The sequence below is a fragment of the Diadema antillarum genome, unplaced genomic scaffold, assembly GCF_040938485.1.
Source record: "Diadema antillarum isolate AM-2024a unplaced genomic scaffold, OU_Dant_1.0 seq00001013_RagTag, whole genome shotgun sequence".
NCBI classification, from domain to species: domain Eukaryota; kingdom Metazoa; phylum Echinodermata; class Echinoidea; order Diadematoida; family Diadematidae; genus Diadema; species Diadema antillarum.
Genome location: NW_027271849.1, coordinates 195,794 through 214,380, shown reverse-complemented (window position 1 = coordinate 214,380; position 18,587 = coordinate 195,794). Strand labels below are relative to the sequence as shown.

The window sequence follows — 18,587 nt, the reverse complement described above, 5'->3', positions numbered from 1 at the left end:
AAAAATAATTCATTTTGTGTGATAATGTGCAATGTGAATAGCTTGTTGAGTGTTATATATAATACAGCGTTATATTACATGCACATTCTGTGTAGTGGTCACATACAAGCACACACATCCAAGTGCATGTAAAGGTACGTACGTAGAGAAAGTATACATCAAATATTTATCAGCTGACTTCAAGGAGATAACATGGCTTAAATTGACAAACTTACAGACGGGAACCTGTGTTTGCTTTTAGCTGCTCGAACTGCTAGAGGCTTTGTTTTTTTCTGTCCAGTCTTATCTATTACTTTCTGGCAATGATATTAATTCTACTCTAACTCCTCACACACACCCCCCCCCCCCTTCCCCATCTCCAAATCCACCAACTCATATTGATTATACTTCTGATATTTTGGCGGTGAAATGCAATTCATATCTCAGACATTCTGGAAATATAATGTGGTATCTCTGCATTATGAAAATTTCTTTTTATTCCCCCTTAGTTCGTTCTTTTCAAGTAAGGAACTGAAGTGAAACGAGATACAAATCGTAGGTGGCAAAAAACCCAAAAAAAACAAGCAAACATGCATGAATATGTTTTTTGTCTTCGTTATCATTTGCTGCTTGATACATGGTCTTTGTGAATTTGCCTTACTCAAAAAAAATATACATAGAAATAAAATACTTCCATTTTTACACACATTTCCACTTTCCAAAAACCTGTGAACGATACAGCTGCAGTAACGTAATTTTACGTATGCCAATGGTGAATGTGACATCAAGCGCTCCTGGATATGGTAAAACAAGATCCTCACTCGACCAACAGAGATAACTCCATAATTGCTGTGTTTGACAAATTTCACCCGATATTTCTGACAAATAAAAATTCAGAAATTCACTATAAAGATCACAATGGACGAAAGCTTCTCAAAATCATACACAGCAGATTTTTTTTTTTTTTTTTTTTTGGGGGGGGGGGGGGGGGGGGGGGAGGGGGGGAATCTAAAATCTGCCCTCTTTGATAAACTGCTGCTTAAGTCTGCATCAATCATCACAACTCCCAAGAAAATATTTCTGTTTTTTGTATGTATAAGCAGGCATGGAAAAATTATTGACGGATGCTCCCACGTTATGCTCATCTAATGCCCAGGCTTGCAAAGAACGAAACAACTGAAAAGATTATAAGGAATTTCATTGTCTTCCCCTGGAAATAAGGAATTTCATTGTCTTCCCTTGGAAATAGTAAAGGAAAGAAAATCTTCGGACAATCCATGTGGTAATCTATATAAAATGCAGAACTGACAAAATTCTCCACATTGGACTGCCTCACTTGAGTTTTGTCTATTGATACTAGATGTTTAAGGTGCAATATCAGCTCACAAGAATCGTCTCAATCTCACCTTTGAAAGAAAGTGACAAATGGTGCCATGTTAGAAAGCATAGAATCAGGAGATCAGAAATAATTTAATCCCTTTTTTCTGTGTCTTTCTTCTCCAGAGAGGGGAAAATGGTCATAATCTCGTGCATACCTTTGATGTAAATACTGAGGGGTGTACCATACGAGCAAGATTTTTTGAGGAAAAAAAAAATCAACTATGAAGAAATTAGAGGACAAGCCTACAAAGGAAAAAAAAATGGAAGAGAGAGAGAAAAAAAAACCACTGCTGAAATGGACAATACAACAGAATTTTCAATAGTAAATGCATTGCCTATCAGAGTGAGAAAAATATATTCTATTGATAGCGTTACATCAAGCACATGCATACACTTTAATGAATAAATAAATATTGTCTATGCTTGATAAGCTACTCATGAACATTTTCCTACTCGAAAAGTGGGAAGAAATTATACTTTCCTTGATATACAGCAGAAGCCAAAGATAAGTGGGCAAAGATTGAAGAGGATGAGGAGAGAGAGGGAGAGAAAAAGAGATGGAGAGAGAGAGAGAGGGAGAGAGAGCAAGAGAGAGATAATACATGACAAAAAAAATTCAGCCACTTGTACATATATTCTAACATCTTTTTCTCCTATGAAATCCTCTGTTTTTTCTTTTTTTTACAGACCCATATGCTATATGTTGCATAGATATATATGTATATCAATGAATAAAACAGGTTATCTAAGCATGTTCTCTATTTACAAGGCAGTATCGGCTTCTAATATACCATCGATGAGTGTAACAGACTTGAAACACAGAACCAAGTCTCAATGCATCCCATATTGAAAGTTGAGTTTCCGTTCAGAGTTCAGTCACCTGGAGAAATATGAACCCATGCCCCCTCTCTTCAGAAAAAAACAAAAACAAAACAAATAACACCACATGTTTGAATAGGAATTCATGAAGGGTTACTATGTTTTCTAGGTAGTGTTGAAGCTACATTGTATACCATTCAGTGGCATTTGTTTTTGGTCCAGAAGCTATCAAAAATATTACTACTAATAAGCACAACCACAACAATAGCAAAATATTGATGTCCAGAAACCAAAAGCCTCCGAGTCTTTTCTCACATTTTTTTTCTACAAACTTAACTTGAACCATTATGGGCAAATGACAAAAAGGATGTACATATCCATAACTGTCTAATGAAATGACAGAACTACATCATGCAATAGTATTCAATTAAACTCACATGAGCATTGTCAATTCATTGCATGAAAAAAAGTTCATACCACAATTTGACCATCCTCAAACACCCTGAGCAGCAAATTACAAAGAGGATGCATGAATAATCGGTGAAATCTGAACAATACAATACCACCCTCGCATATTTTTTCCTCATAAGCGCTGGCATTTACAACTGCATAATATCACATAGCAATTCACAATGCACTCAACGTAAACCATAAATCTTCTCTTCGAAACACACACTTCTCTCTTTGCTGATGGGTCAGCAATTAGAGATTACACAGTGCGGCCTAAAAAATGTTACACTTGCACGCCAATGTTTGGTCGCTTGTTTTCACAATTGTTTCATCTAAGTGGTGCAAATGTTAGAAGGTGCATGAAGGGTTTGAACAGAAAAAAAAAAAACTGTCGCATGGAAAACCTGATTATCTTTACTCATGAACGTGGCAGTTACAAAAGTTGCTCGAAAGGCTCCAAAAATTACCATCGGACTACACAAGTCACCATGAAACATCTGATAAATCACATGGTACAAACGTTGTAACAATCAATCCAGTCACTACGCACCCCTAGTTGTCTCGAGGACTATGTGACAATTTCAGCAAAATTTCCCAATGTGATCAGAACATGACCCCAAAAGTCCATGCACAGAGTCAAAAATCTAAGGTACCATCTAAATTCTCTCGGTGAAATGCACCGAGTGGACTTGGCCATGAAGCTGATGGCCGCTTCTGTGATTAACAAAGACCATCTTTGGACAAGGTTTGGTGGACATCTAAAATCCCCACAAAGAAGGGCAGTTACCCTAAAGCACAGCTGACCATTAGCAACCCATGCGTTAAAAAAAAACACAAAACAAAACTTGTTGGTCAAAAAAAGTTATTAATGGTCTGGACTTGTCATTCAACACTTTCCTGCAAAGCTGTAAGGTTAGTCTGTCGCAGCTGCTAATATTTTCTTTTTTCAAGATGACATATCAAGAGATAATTCGAAAGGAAAAAAAAATCAAGTGTAAGAGAGTCAATTTAACGGCATCACATAGCCATCAAGTCATTAATCAATTAGTAGGCTACAAACACGGGATTTCTGCCATCTTCAACATTGTTACATAACAACACGACATGATCACAGAATAGGTATAGGGACATGCTGCCCGTAACTCCTCTTGTTGAGAGCGAGCTTGCGTGAAAACATGACAAGTGTTCCGCATTTCCTCTCATACGAGACACCCGAATATGGGAGTGGCTAGAAATACTGCAACAGTACGGCGCTCGATTGCCTTAACAACAACAACAAATAAATGAAGATGATGATTAACATTGGCAGAAAATAATAATAAATAAAAGAATACCAGTGGATGAAGGTTACATAGGCTGCACAATGAATACACAAACATGACATTTCTTTATACAACAAAGCTTCTCAATTAGAAGTAACGATTGTCATTTTGCCTGTAAACTAACTGTTATGACACAGTAAATCAAACATTTGGATGAAAGTCAGTTTGTCTCCACGACATCTTTCAGTTTTCTCTCCAGCAATACCTCAGTCTCATATTCAGACTGAATCTTCAGCATCTGGTTTGCTTTTCGGACCAACGATATTTTTCATCCAACCCGAAAGTGAGAGAATACAATCATTAGGCATGGCACCTAAAGGGAAATAGTCCTTAAATTTGGGAAAGGGTGTAAAGAATTTTACAAAACCTGTGACAGAAACTAAGGATATTGATCCACAGAGATGGAAATGTTGTACCATTTTATTCAAGGTTGTCGCATTCATGGTGTAAGATCAAATCTAGCATGGCCGCGTGTATGCCTTCTAGAGGCACCAGGCACTAAATGAGAGACAAAGTTGGGTGATAAATTGCTACACTAAACCGACTGCTTCTTCGAAGCTAAGTCTTGATAAGTGTTATTCCAGTAATGACTGACTGTTCCTTCGTCTTTGAACAAAATGTAGTAGTTCCACGAGGTTCTCCTCATGCGAGCTACCTGCCGCAAAACATATTATCAATATTTCAAGCAAATAGAAAACTTGGGATGATATCATCTCTTCCTTTTCTTGTAATTTTTCTTCAGCCAACTGAAATATCTGACAATGATCACCTCCCTGCCAATAATCACCATCTCTCACTCTTCTCACACGTCTCTGTGAGCATGAGAAACGCAAATTAAATAAACTGTAGATAGTAACTGTACAAGGGGGGAAACAAAATTTCTTCTGTCTTTATACACAAAGGCTTTGATCATTATGACCATAATATAATAAATACTGTTTAGAACATTTCAGTAGTGCTACAGTGTAAAAAGGCAACACTTTTGTCTTAGTCTCACATTCGCGCGCACACACACACACACACACACACACACACACATACTCTCTCTCTTTCTTCCTTTTCATTTAGTTTTTGCTTTTTCCACTTCCAATGAACACAGGAGTCTCTGCAATAATAATGCTTCAGCGGTGACCATTTCCCATCTTCCCCTATCATCTTTGCAACAAAGACACAAGGAACAGACACAGTACGAGGAGCACTGAGCAATTTCGGGGTGAAGCGGCGGCACTTCTATCATCGTCCTTGCCGTTTTCCGACTCGCCCCTTCTATTCGGCGTCGACGGCTCAGGCGGTATCGGCGTGAGCACGGGCTCCTCTGGCCGACTGAAGGTGATGGGCGTCTTGATATCCATGGCGACGATGGCCCCACCTCCGATGGAGGACAGCGCCTGCAGCTTCACGACGTAGCGGGATCCCGGTGCCAGATCGTGTATCGTGTAGGAGAGCTCAGTCTGGTGACAAACCAACAAAAATTTTCCTTTATTAAAAATGACAAAATGCAATCCCGAATTTTCTGCATACAAGCCATGAAATACTGTATCAAAAAAAAAAATGTAAATGAAACAAATATAGAACAATACGACACAGAAGAGAAATTCCACTGTTTGGACAGATATAGTTACTTAAATGTACATGCGGAGAGTTTTCACTTCAAAAATATGCATCATAAAATATTGAAAAATATTCGAGCACACACACCAAAAAACAAACAAACAAACAAACAAAAACACTCTGTGAGACTGAACTTGGCATGGATGGTTCTTAGTAAATAAATTCTTGTTTATAAATATGTCAGAAATATGACAAACTTACCGTTCTGAGATGGGTCGACGTAAACTCTTCTCTCTCAATGGTGGGTCTGCTGATTCCAGCTAGACTGGACGGTTTGACCCGCGCCCAGTAGATCCTGTACCCAGTGAGCTCGTAATGCGACCGACTGGGTGGAGCCCAGCGAAACTGTGCACTGATCGAGTCCCCGATTAGAAAGGTGTAGGTCATGTTGTTCGGGGCACTTGGGATTTCTGGTACTGCAGGGGACAACAAACAATGAAAAATACTTTATCAGAGCAAATTGCAATAAATTGGAACAAATAACAAGACACTAAAAAAATCTCAACGATGTCAGCATGTTGTTGTCTGTTTGTTTTTTCAGAGAAGACCAGGCAAGTGGCAAACAAAATTGGAAAAGGTATTAGAACACAGATCTTCGAAACATCTGCATAAAGTGCGAATGATGTCGCACACATCAGAAATCAAAGGTTGCATTGAGAATCTGTGCTGCATCTAATGCAAACTGCAATCACCAATACTGTTCAATTTATCAAAGCATCCCCTGCTAAACACAAGGGACTGGAGTGAAGCCCTCGAGGGGAAAAAAAAAGCCGAAACGAGCAAAAAACATACTCTAGCAGACATACACACAGACACACACTAAGATATACATGTAAGTACCTTTGCATGTAACTAATAAATCTGCAGCTTGCAGCGTTTTGTGTACCAGTGGCATAGAATGCCACATAACAGCCCTACTGGCATACCTATTTCCTCAATATCCGTCACAAAATATAACCTCTGGAAGGCTTACTGCAAAAGGATATTAAAGTGACATTTTGTATCAGTCTCACTGGTCTAATACCCCACCCCCATCACATCCAAGGGTGAAACCACGATTTTACAGGCATTAAGATTTGGTTTGTGGACTAGGATTGTAGCGCAGGTTTGCAATGAGCGTCTACGATCAGATCCACATTTTAGCTTTGCACTTTTGACGCAGGAATGTAGGCATTTTCTGATGAGATGAAGAAACAACCAATTGGGCTTACAGAGTACAGCATTCAATTCGACTGCATCATTATAAATTAAAAACAAAGCAACAAAAAAAAAATGGGCAATCAGTACATAGCCCATTTAGTAAGTGATAAAAAAATAAACTGACAGAGCTTTTTGCCTATTACGAGCATCGCGTTAAAAGTGACTGCATGTTGACATGCAAGCAAGCTTGAATGCTACCCAAGGAAAACATAATGTTGTACACCAATCTCTTTTCTCTCTCTATGTGCCAAACACACATCCACAGTAGTGGCGTCACTGTGCCGGTACATCTAGCCCCTAACACTGGATAAATGAAAACCTCATTCATATCATGCACAACTCCTCTCCCCCAGGCGACTTTAATAATACTTTTACATTGGTGCAATTTTCAAGGACAGTTGCAGAACCCAGGGAAGACTACACGATGGGGAAAACATGTCTTTAAATCCCAATCCTCCTCAAATTTTCTCATATGATGTACTTTTTTTTCTATATTCCACCCCCCCCCCCCTTATTTCCTACCCTGAAAATGACAAGCTGATCACAGCTCAATAATCGCTCTGCTTGGATCTATTCGGATAATGCAGAATTTGTATGGCTTGGACTCCTTCCTTTCTTTCATTTTCTTGAGGTGAATGATAATGCCCTCTACTCTACCCCCACCCCTTTTCACCAAACAGGCATCTACACATATATAGGTTCACAATTTCATCTAAAGAACAATGGATGAAATTAAATAATTCATAATTCAATCATCAGTAATGATATGTCACATTCAAAATTACAGCCTGGTTTGTTTGTTTTATTGTTGTTTTTTTTTTTTTTCATACAATGGGGGCATAAAGATTATCGAAAGTACTTGTAATCTTTCTTTCTTAAAGCCTAGGTTGACATGGCTACCGGTTGTGTGTAAAATCACAGAAATAACTGAATACAACTCACGCTGTCTCTTAGTTGCAACCCATCACTCAACCATACCTGAATTCCCTGCGCTATTTTTTGTTAACCATCTAAATTCTCTCACTAATGTCAATAAAAGATACAAATAAAAAAAGAAAAACCTAAAATTGTAAGTGATCAGAAACAAGCACATGACGGCACATTAGTGGCTGATAATGGTTACAAGTTGTTTGCATAAGGTATGAAAAAAAAAAATATTGTTTTGCATTCTCATATAAGACTGGGCATTTAGCATATATGAAGAGAAGAAACACATCCATTATGGTTTGTTCTGACATCTTTCCAAGGCATTTTCTGCCCTATCGATATGTATGTGGTAAGAATGACCTTCTCGCTTTTCCCCAGTGGAGTATCTGAGTCAAATAAAAAGTTACAATATATCTGTAGAGTTGTGAGACTCTTTGCTGCAGATTTCTGCCTGGGTTAAGAGGGGGTGGGGGTCCTTCGGGTAAGCCATACATAGGACGGAACACGAGAGCAACGCTCTCGAGGCACCGTGAGTCGGGCGGTGTGAACACACCCCAGCCTACCCGAGGGGAACAATGAGAGAGTCCCGCTGGAGGTTGAGAGCAGAGTTAAGCTGATTAACACCACTGAAAGCTCCAGAACAAGGCCCATAGAAATCACACACTGTCTCTCATTCCCTTTTACATGGAATCACGAACAATCCCTCAACCCTCGCTCCCCCCCCCCCCCCGCCATTTTCTTTTTTCTCTTTTTATTCAAACCCTTATAACCCTACTTTGCTCTACAACCTTTTATGTTGTATGTGTTCCTGATGAAATATGACCTACAACCTCAGAACGAGAGGAAAAAAAAAAGAAGATATCCACAAAAAATTGCTCTGCATACAATTTCCAGCAAAATTCAACTATTTATATACCACGCTCTCATCCATCCATATTTTTTCCTGTCTTTTTATGAGGGTTATTGGAGGCTTTTAAATGAACTCAAACAGCCACTCTTCTGCACAGAAACATTGCAAAAGTATCATAGAAGTGTTACATGCAAATAAATACTACTATAGTGGGGAAGGGAGACAGGAAACTGTATGCCACCACATACTACCACATTCAGCCTCGTTTTGTAGCTGGATGGACACTTACGTCCTTGTTACACAAATGTGAGGGAGTGTCAAGCATTTAGACCGCCATCTCAATCAAAAGACTAATTTTCCGGGTCCGTGTTATCTTCCACATCATCTGTCATTTAAACATTCCGAAAGACTATCCAGAATTCTTGATAGAAAATGTGCCCTCTAAAGTTTATTTTGTATTTGTGATTGGTACATCCCCACATGGCTCCAGAGTCTTCAAGGGAACTATGCTGATGAAAACATTTCAAAATCAAGATGGTATCTTTTACGTGATACTGGCATATTTCAAGATAATTGTGGATTTGAGTGCCTCACTTCGCACATCGATTATTTATTTGTAATAACGTGCTGACTAGTGTTACACAGTACCTAGTTAGATGGTATGCAAAAGGCACATCAATCGCATTTGCAAGCATTGAAACTTATAATTGCACAAATGCACAAAATCTATGCTAATTACAATGTCCAGGAGGCTGTTCCTTCAAGTCAAATACAGACTTGTCATTGTAAATCCACTTCAAGAAAGTAAATTACTGTGATAGCTGAGCCAATCGTGTTCCGATTACAAAATCCATCAAATGAATGTAGAAATGACTGCCTTCCACACTGGCAGGCAAGAAGTGTCAAGAACAGGAAATCAATCTGAAGATCAGTAAACGGTTCTGGTTCAGAGAGCGACACTTCTGCCGTGACAATCGAAAATCCTGGTCATGCGGCTTGTAAATTGCCAGCGGAGAGAGACAAGCTCACAATTAATTTGAAGGATGTCATGCTCCATAGATACAGCACAGGAAGGGAAGTATTCTGTTTCAATTCTGGCAGGAATGCCAGGCATTCCTGTGGTCACCGCGCACACCTGTTCCAGACAGAGATATTACATTCTACACGAGGGGGATGCGTGGCTCGCCGTGGCAAGGGCGCTCATTCCCTTTAACTCTTGGTGTGCCAACGGTGAAAACCCCCACCCCCAGTGCGCCACATAATTCTGACACCTCAACGCATGAGCGCCGTTGGGAAACGTTCTGTGTTTCAAGACAAAGCCATGTAAATATTTATTGAAGCGTTTCTGCTAAAAATGCATTACAGCAAAGTTGAAGTGGAAATTGCAAGCTCTGAAGTAATGTAAATTTTCTGACTGAGCTATGGCTATTTTTCGTCCAGATGACCAGTAGTCAAAACACAATCCCAAAAGAGAATGCAAAATTGTACTCCTGGTCATGATTGCACATACATTAAAGAATAGGTCTGGGAGACACAAATTTTTGAAAACGCAACCTCTACAGATTATCAGAATTAACTTCAGAAGTCCTGATGGAATGCCACTATACAGTCACCGCACACCACAAGCTACAGCTGTACATGCATGACAGATGGAATTGGGCGTGACTCCTTCCAAAGTAGTACATGGCATATTGCAATGTATCGATCGGTTATGTGCGTGACTGCGCCTCTGGGCAAAATATGCCAAGTTGACAGGTCGGGTGTGCAAATGTGGCATATAAAGCATTTTTTTTTTCTCTCTTCTTTTTTAAATCTTGTTGCTGGACTTCCTTCCACCTGAGGGATCAGTGGGGACGGCAACAGGGTACAGGAAGATGCAGACAGATATGTACTAAGACAGGTGAAATGGCCCCAAGTTTTTCCCCTCTCTCTTCTTTTTTTCTCCTTTCACCTGATTGTTAAGCAGGATATACCATCTCTTTGCCACTGCATTCCCCTCCGTAATATTCAGATTTATCTCACTATCATTCCGTCTCCCTCTGTCTTTCTTTCCGCACGTCCGCCCTTTGGTCTCACTTTGACTAATGTGATCCGGCAGAAGGAACTTTCTCTCCCCCACCCCACCACCCTCCCCCCCCCCCCCCCAAAAAAAAAAGGATCATGACATAGCAGAGATGTATGCAGAAGGAAGATTACCACTGCAGAAAATGGTGACGGGGGATGAAAGATGTCTTGCACATTTAAGATTGAAAAATTAAGGACGGACGCATTGGAGGCAGAGCGAGAGAATTGAACGAGCGGACAGAAAGAAGGACAGACCGACAGATAGATGGACAGACAGACAGACAATTAAATCAGACGAGGAATCAGAAAGAGATGTTCCTGTCCATTCTGTCAGCCGAAGAATCTAATCCACACTCCCATTCAATGGCCGAATCACTTAAATCTGTTCTAATCCCCAGATAATTCCCCTACTCCTAATGCTCAAACTGTCTTTGTTCGCCCCCCTTGGAGAGGCTGGGGTCTCAGAGTCTGTTTAAGATGCCATCTTCCTCTGACCGGTCCTAAAGACTCCTCAGCTCTCAACTCCCCTTCATTCCCTGCACAGATGGAGTGGTGCCCCTCTACCTAATTTGTTGGAGCAATAAAAGCATGCAGATCACCTTTCCCAATTCCTTGAAGTCTTCCCCATCCTCCTGATGGGCTGGTTAGCTGCTATCCACCTCAAACCCCCCCCCCCAAAGAGAAACCTTGATACTGTAAAAACAGGAATGTTCGCGTGCATTTTAATTTTGCAAATTTCGCGAGCGCCAAGATTCACAAAATCAAAATGCACGCAAAAGCTCTGTTCTACACTATGTGCATTGAATGCCAGTGGCAATTCGCGAAAATTTCATATGACAAAAAAGGCCGTCAGCTCCAATTCACGAAAATTTCATGCCGCAAATATATCGTGTTTTACAGTTTTCACGAGGAAGCCGTCCTTAACCCGCTAAAGACTAGTCTGAAGTATACTCGGGGCAGGTGTCTACGGGAAACGTGTTATACATTGTAGCAAAATCAGCTCACCCTCAAAAGGTTGACTTCCATTTGCCCACAGACCTGTATATTGATAAGTTTTTGTATGTAAACTAGCAAATGTCCACAATACACTTGCATCACGTATGGAGATACATGTAGGGGACCGTCCCAGTTCAAGGAATATTCCTTGAACGAATTATCAAATGAATAGCTCATTTGGGAACTTAATTCAAAACTGAAGTAATAGACAAAGAAATCATTGATATAAGTATGTACATGCATGTTACTGAATACCCAAATAAGTAAAATGGCAAAGATTGTACAGTTTCTTTGATTGAGTACAGAATTTTTCGCTACTTACTGGGAGTGGGGCAGACAGGTTTCAGACCGCGGAACTTGACCTCCGTGCACGGGGGCGTGACGATCTGGATGTTGGCACTTGGCGGACCCCAGCTGTGCTGGTACACAGGCTTCACCCACACCTCGTAGGTGCAATCGAACGACAGGTCGTAGAGCTCGAACATTGTTTCCTGCAGCGGCCCAGTAGAGGGAGACAAACAACCAAATGATCACGGTTAGTGTCTGCAATCATACCTTCCTCCAACATGATTACACAGGTCTCGATTTCATTCAATGACCGTAATTCATCAAAAATCATGCTTTAATACTGTAAAACTAGTAACTTTCTTGTGCAGCTTCATTTTGTAAACTTTGCGAGAGCCAAGATTCAGGAAATTAAAATGCAAGCAAAAGTCCTTGTCTGACACTATAATGCACTGGATGCCAGTGACAATTTACAAAAATTTCATGCCGCAAAGAAGGCTGTCCGCTCCAATTCACAAAAATTTTGTGCCGCAAATACTTCTTGCTTTACGGTATTTGTTACATGTTGTCAAAGTGACAGTCATCAACATTATCATTATCATCATTATCATCACCATCATCACCGTCTCTGCGGTCATCATCATTACTAACTGCCATTAGTGTTGTATGATCAATGCCAGTGGTGTAAAAACATGCAGCCTATCTAATACACACACGCACTCGCACTACTAAAAAAGACATACAGGCAAACAAATGAAATGCCACGGAGGACAAATACCTAATACATTATTATATCACATTGACAAGATGCATCGATCTATTCAAATGCCATTTTTTACATGCTGTCCAGAACTTCCTATAGTGATGACAACAACAACAACAACAACAAAGCAGAGATGCTTTCTTAAAAGAAAAAGATGAAATGGAAACACAGTGATCATTTGGAAAATCCTAGATGTCTCTGAAGCACATCCTTTTGCAATTGTCACTATGAATCTAAACTTTAATGGAAAAAGACAAAGTCACAAAAACACACTCTCACCAGTCCATATAAATGTATCAAAAAAAAAAAAGAGAGAAAAGAAGAATGGATTAGTTACATCTCCATCATAACTTACAGGCTACACACACCTTCATTTCACATGGGTATCAAGTAGCACACACAAAAAAAGCACATTGACATATTATATATATCATCTCATGCTTTTAAGGGTACATCTTCATGTAAACAACTTAAAGGTAATGATTAGGAGAAAAAAAAAAGTCTTCTATTCCACCCCCATGCAATGTAAACATATTGCTCCGCTAATCATCCCAGGACTTAAATTACATATTTGCATCAGCATTGCCCCTCTCTTTTCTGATGAAATAGAAATAATCGGAAGTGCATAGAAATAGTTGGCTCTCGGTTTATCAGTAAGGGTCATCACACAGTAGACACAGCAGCTCCATAAACAGTCTCTGGATGGCTATAGTCGGCCGAGAGATTACGTGAAAGGAGCTGGGGTGGGGTGCGGTGATAGTTTATCACCAAATTTTATCAACATAGCTTTGTGAGGTCACTTTAACACACTGAGTGGGGTCGCTGTTAAAAGACCTCATTAACAAAATGTGCTTTTATGCTGAATCTCCAATGGACTCACTGTTATTAAAAGGCATAGTGCCATGGAGTCAGTATATGGTTTGGCATAGATATTCAACAAACTACATCGGACAGAGCATGGATATGTATGATTTTCTCTCCCCCCTCCCTTTTTTTTTTTTTTTTTTTTTGGGGGGGGGGGGGGGGCTCATGGATATACAATGCAGCAAGGAACATGGGTTAGAGATTCTTTTCGATCTTCTGAAGAACACATCTCACTACAGATATTCAAAGTGTTACTCATCTTTAAGAAAAAAAAAATTATAAAAAAAAATTTAACTTAAATTTTGGCTGTCTGACATTCTTTTCTTCTTCTTTTTTTTTTTCAATATGGGAACTTCAGGCCAGATGAATGGATGCTATCTAAGTTTGTACAATACACTACATGACATACAAAACATGCACAGACTCTTTCAGTATCAATCACTGCAGATTAATTTTCTTAACTCTTAATGTGCCAGACCCAAAACCCCTAACGTGCCAGACGTTTTTACTCAACGCCAGAAAGTTCGCAAACTTTAGTGGCAATGTAATTTAAAACTGCCATATCTTTGAAACTAATGACTGTTTTGAATTGAGGTCTACACAACATATATCAAGAAACAATTGGTCTTTCGTGCCATGCGGTCAGTTTGGTGTCATATCTATCTCAACCTGAAATATTGCAGAAATAATTGATATCATCAAAAAATTGTTAGAATTTTTTGTGTAGTATGGAAAGGAAGAGTCATTCGTGGTTTTTCTTCAATAGAACGCTCCCTTGACTCTGTGAGAAAGTTTTAGAGCTACATCTCCTCTTTTGAATGATAACAAAATTGTCTTCTAGAGTTGTATAATTACAAAGATATTGGCAGTTCAATTTGTCTTTTCAATTTCTTTTTTTGCCTCGGTAATTAATTCCCCAATCTGAGTCCTTTAGTCCCAGATCTTGTATTTGAAACAATAAAGTAAATCCCGGGTCCTGGAATAGTGTCTTTTGTCCACTTGAGAAGGAAGCACCGACTAATCCTTCTTTTGTCTATGCGGACTGCGGGCGGGTGCACTCTATTGAAATCGGCAGGCCTTTGTTTACAGGTCTACTTTCCGTCTACTATACATGTGCATAGACAAGAACAAAAGCGTGTTCTTCCTTCGTATATCCTAGCATGAGGATGATTAGTGAAGTTCATCAAGACAAAAGGATGAAAGACTTGACCGATGAACGAAAGCTTGACCCACTTTGAGGGACAAAATGAAAGCCGCTCCCGCTGGAGAGCACCCAAGCAGAACAATGCGAGTGGAAATGCATAGACAACACACGCAGATTAAGTAGCATACACACGCGTGGTTTATCAATGAGAATTTAGGTCTATGCACAGCTCGCAGAGGATGCGCTCACTGCAGATTTTCCCGACGCGAAAAAAATACATCTAGCTGCAAAAACATGTATTTACTCAAAATTTTCCTATGTAAGTATACTCATATTTTTAGCGGAAACAATGGCTATGCTAATCAGCTACCAGTACATATTAGTGGTAGTTTCTTGGTGTGACAAATTATGGTACCACACGAACTTAAATGACCAATGTTTTTCACGCTCTTTTTAGTCGCCGATCGGCGACCATGGCACGTCAGGACTAAGGTCGCCGTTCGGCGACCATGGCACGTTAAGAGTTAATGCAAGGGTATGCCAACTCAAGCCATTATTTCACTTTCCAGTGTCATGCAAATTAAATATATTTCTACAGAGATTTCTAATTCTATCCATTCTCATCATCATAAAAAAAGTACTAGTCAAAAGCTAATTAGACAAAAAGCCACTTAAAATACATTTCGTTACCTTTTTTTCCCCATGGCCATGTGCACTATTTATACCAGCAGATCAATTAATCATCATTCCATTATGCAGTGGTATACAAGCTCATGCAAATACCAGAGCTCATGCAACTTCTAATGGATACCACATCATCAACAAGTAAGTCTGTCCTCATCACGGGAGAATGTACCGGAGGAGACATTAAAACTCTGTGAATTTAAAAAAAGCAAGGTCCTACACCAACTCTCTAATTGTAATTTTCATCAATATTTTCTTTTGCAGATCATGACAAAGGTTGCATCCCCCACCCCCACCCCCTTGATATCAGTAAGCCATTACACATGGCATGCAAGGCTAGCTTTGACAAAAAACTCAACTTTGATCACATGACGACAATGCCCCTTGAATGCTAGTCCTGATTAACAATGCAAAAATATCACAAATTTCACTTTTTATACACATTTTCATCATGATTTTGTTGAAGATGTAAAAAGAACGCATAATATTTGTTTTTCCTCGAAAAAAAACCCACATAATTGAATTCATTATGCAAATTAAGACTTTTCTGGTCTTTATTTTTGTATGTCAAACGAATAAGTATTTCCATATGCAAATTGAGATAAAAAGGTTGAACAATTGGTACTGTGAACCAACCTGTCCAGGATGTCACACAGCACCATATCATGTGACTAGATTATCTTCAGACCTTCATCATTATCATGAAGTTTGGTTCCAACTTTCATTGCACCGTCATTTTTGACATCACCAATATCACTGTCTATATTGTTCTCTGAAGCAAATTCTCACTTCAATGAGCATTTTGCACGAGCCATGTGTTTGATGCATGCATTCCATTGCGACATAAACAGTGTTATCAAAATATTACTTTCACAGTATGTTTGTGTTTCTGTGTAATACAAGGGCAACATGCAAGTGAGGATATGTTTGTACACTAGCATAGCTCAGTTATAAAATGCATGAAGAACATGGGGGGGGGGGGGTAGGGGATCGTATGATCATGCAGCCATCATACAATTTGTTATCAATGTATAGCAGTGGATCCAGAAGTCCAGCCATGAATGAATAAATGAAGAGTAAAACAAAAGTTTGCTGAAGGATGGTCACCTCTGTTGGCTTGAGAGTTAAAGAATGACAAGCTATGTTTCTGTGTTTGTTACGTACAAATATCTTGGCAATATGTGGTCATCACTGAACTTTTTATCTTCAAATACGTTTGAGATGATCTCCTTTGAGAGAAACGTTTGACATGACAACAGTTCTGCTTGCGATTCTATGGGGAGGGTTAGGGACAGCTACGTCCAGGCCATTGTCGAAGATGCCTTACAATACTGATTTAGCACATTACATCTTTTCCTCCAAAATATCCCAATTTCTAGGAAGAACTATTGCCAATGAGTGGCAGTAACATCCAAAATGACTAGCAGAAACAAGTATTAATGGGATTCTATGGGCCAGATGACCTCGGCAGAGTATAAAGCTCTCCAGTTCTGGACAGACTTTGAGCCATTCTGGTTCATCTAGGTCAGCGACATTTGAAAATTTGTCCATTCTACTGGCCTGCAATGAGTGTTCCTAAAAGTTTTGTCATTGCATTGGGTTAGAGGGCACATATTCTACTGTTTGTACACACAAGGGCAAGAATTCTCACACAACATGAGGTAGTCGTAAATCAAATGGAAGCAAGCAAGTTGTGTGCGTGTGTACCTCGGTGTTTCTGGGTATACCTTCATTGTAGACTGCACCTCAAATGAAGCCTGGCTGACAACATGCATATATTGGTCTCGATAATCACAGAACACTTGTAATTTCAGCATAAAATGTGAAAAGGGAAAGGGGAGAAAGAAAGGGACTTCTGACTATTGATTCTAGAATTTCAAATCAGATTAACAGGAATCTTCTTACATCGTAATCTGTGCCAGGACTTACTGCAACTCATTGAAATCCCGCAAAATCTCTAATCCACTGCAACCAAGGAGTTTTCTTTCACTCTCTCTCTTCATTTTTCTTTTTTTGTAACTCTCCCCCGTCCCTCATCTCCCCCCCCCCCCCTCCACCTTTCTTTTCTGGTTACATCTGAACTACATTGCATAAGACAGGTTGGACTAACTGTCACAGAAGCCTGTCAAGTGAGAACAAAGCACACAATATGCAAGGCTACGACAGGGTGTGAATTGAACTCACCTGTGGGTGCGTTCACACCTGTGGCAGACCTATTGTGTCCCCGGCTGTGTTCATATCAATAGCTTGGGGTGTGTTTGCCCACTAAGTCTCCCCAGTTCATGGGAAATCCCATCACTCATGCAGAGTGTTTGATTAGACATCCTTGTCGGCCAACAATGATGTTTTGTCTCCTAATTGTATTTCCCCTTTGTTTATAAATGCCAATCTGTCCCATGATGTCCACGTTATCAGGGCTATGTACAACACGCAATGTCCATGTTGAACAACTATAAACTAGACAATGTGTGAACTAAACAATTTCTGTAACACAAGTGTCTGTCTGTGCTTGATAAGAGTAGCAGACGAATCTGGGGTACAGTTTTGGCAGCATACTGACAGCTAGCCAGAGGGACTTAATACCAAATTAGAGGTGTGGGGGCATGAATGATGAATGGTAAGCTGACATGAGAACAAAACATGTCTTTTCCACATCTCTGATGCCGATACTATTTGCGCATCTAATTTTCTATCATCCAAATCGAACAAGCAAAACTGAGAGGGGGGAGGGGTGGGGATTTTAAGCACTTTCAACCAGACAGGCACTGTGCATACCTTTCAATTTTATTTTTCTGTCCGAAAGGAGGCTATTATGCACACACATAGAGCTAAATCTAGAAACTCCTTTGTTTTAACAGCAAGTGCTATGTGTCAGGGCCAAGTTTGGTCTAAACTGATGATACATATAAAATGTACCTTTATCTTCTGTTACTGACAACATATTTGAACATAAAGTGTAGAGTGCAATATGAAAAGTTATGTCTTCCCCTTGACTAAATCATATAAAGGTAACTGAGCTAAGTCTAAGCAATACCTTGGCACCCTATAATATACGATACCCTGGCACCCTGTAATATACTAAGGCTTTCCAATGAAAAAAAAAATATAACTCTCCGAAATCTCTGAAATAATGAAAAAAAAAAAAAAAAACAGGTACGATAATAAAACAAGGATAATGTCCTTCTTAGCTGACCATGCATGGGAATGAGACTCTCGATGTAATTGAGCCCTGCTCTCCCTAAACCATTT

The 18,587-nt window shown here is 39.7% G+C and overlaps 1 protein-coding gene across 2 annotated transcripts in view; it reads right to left on the bottom strand.

Annotated features, from left to right (window-relative positions):
* Nucleotides 1-3,063: 3,063 nt before the first annotated feature.
* The window catches only part of LOC139742667 (anosmin-1-like), a 60,096-nt gene continuing 44,572 nt past the window's right edge, over nt 3,064-18,587 (bottom strand). For both annotated transcript variants that reach the window (XM_071653197.1, XM_071653198.1), the window contains 3 exons: nt 11,921-12,089; nt 5,763-5,977; nt 3,064-5,401 (listed from right to left, as the gene is read on the bottom strand). In XM_071653197.1, the coding sequence (XP_071509298.1) occupies nt 5,102-5,401; nt 5,763-5,977; nt 11,921-12,089 (684 nt within the window). In that variant the 3' untranslated portion in view covers nt 3,064-5,101. The remainder of the gene's footprint in view (nt 5,402-5,762; nt 5,978-11,920; nt 12,090-18,587) is intronic.